At 66.9% G+C, this 396-nt stretch overlaps 1 protein-coding gene across 1 annotated transcript in view; it reads right to left on the bottom strand.

The window, feature by feature from the left end:
* The window catches only part of LOC121357151 (far upstream element-binding protein 2-like), a gene marked incomplete at its 3' end in the record, with an annotated part of 1,634 nt that extends 1,245 nt beyond the window's left edge, over positions 1-389 (bottom strand). The window contains exon 1 of the mRNA XM_041474204.1: positions 224-389. Coding sequence (XP_041330138.1) covers positions 224-289 — 66 coding nt within the window. The remainder of the gene's footprint in view (positions 1-223) is intronic.
* Between the last annotated feature and the right edge of the window lie 7 nt (positions 390-396).

Here is a 396-nt window from a genome sequence, read left to right as displayed (position 1 = left end):
CCAAACTGCCCCAAACCCTCCCCCAACCCCCCAGACGGGATTTTGGGGGTCACCTGGAGCTGTTTGATGGTCTCCCCACCCTTGCCGATGACCAGCCCCGCCTTGCCCGCGGGGATCATCAGCTCCTGCACCGTCCCCCAAATCCCCGCCAAACTGCCCCAAATCCCCCCCAAACTGCCCCAAATCCCACCCCCAACCCCCCAGATGGGATTTTGGGGGTCACCTGGAGCTGTTTGATGGTCTCCCCGCCCTTGCCGATGACCAGCCCCGCCTTGCCCGCGGGGATCATCAGCTCCTGCACCGTCCCGTTCTGCCCGTTGGCGGCGTCGGGGAAGGGTCCCGGGGGTCCCCCCCGGCCTCGGGACACGATGTCATCCAGCAGGGCCTTGGCCTTCC

The sequence above is a fragment of the Pyrgilauda ruficollis genome, unplaced genomic scaffold (assembly GCF_017590135.1).
Source record: "Pyrgilauda ruficollis isolate IOZ18807 unplaced genomic scaffold, ASM1759013v1 scaffold3137, whole genome shotgun sequence".
Lineage (NCBI taxonomy): Eukaryota > Metazoa > Chordata > Aves > Passeriformes > Passeridae > Pyrgilauda > Pyrgilauda ruficollis.
Note: the sequence above shows the minus strand (reverse complement) of the source record. Positions and strands in the feature narration are given on the sequence as shown.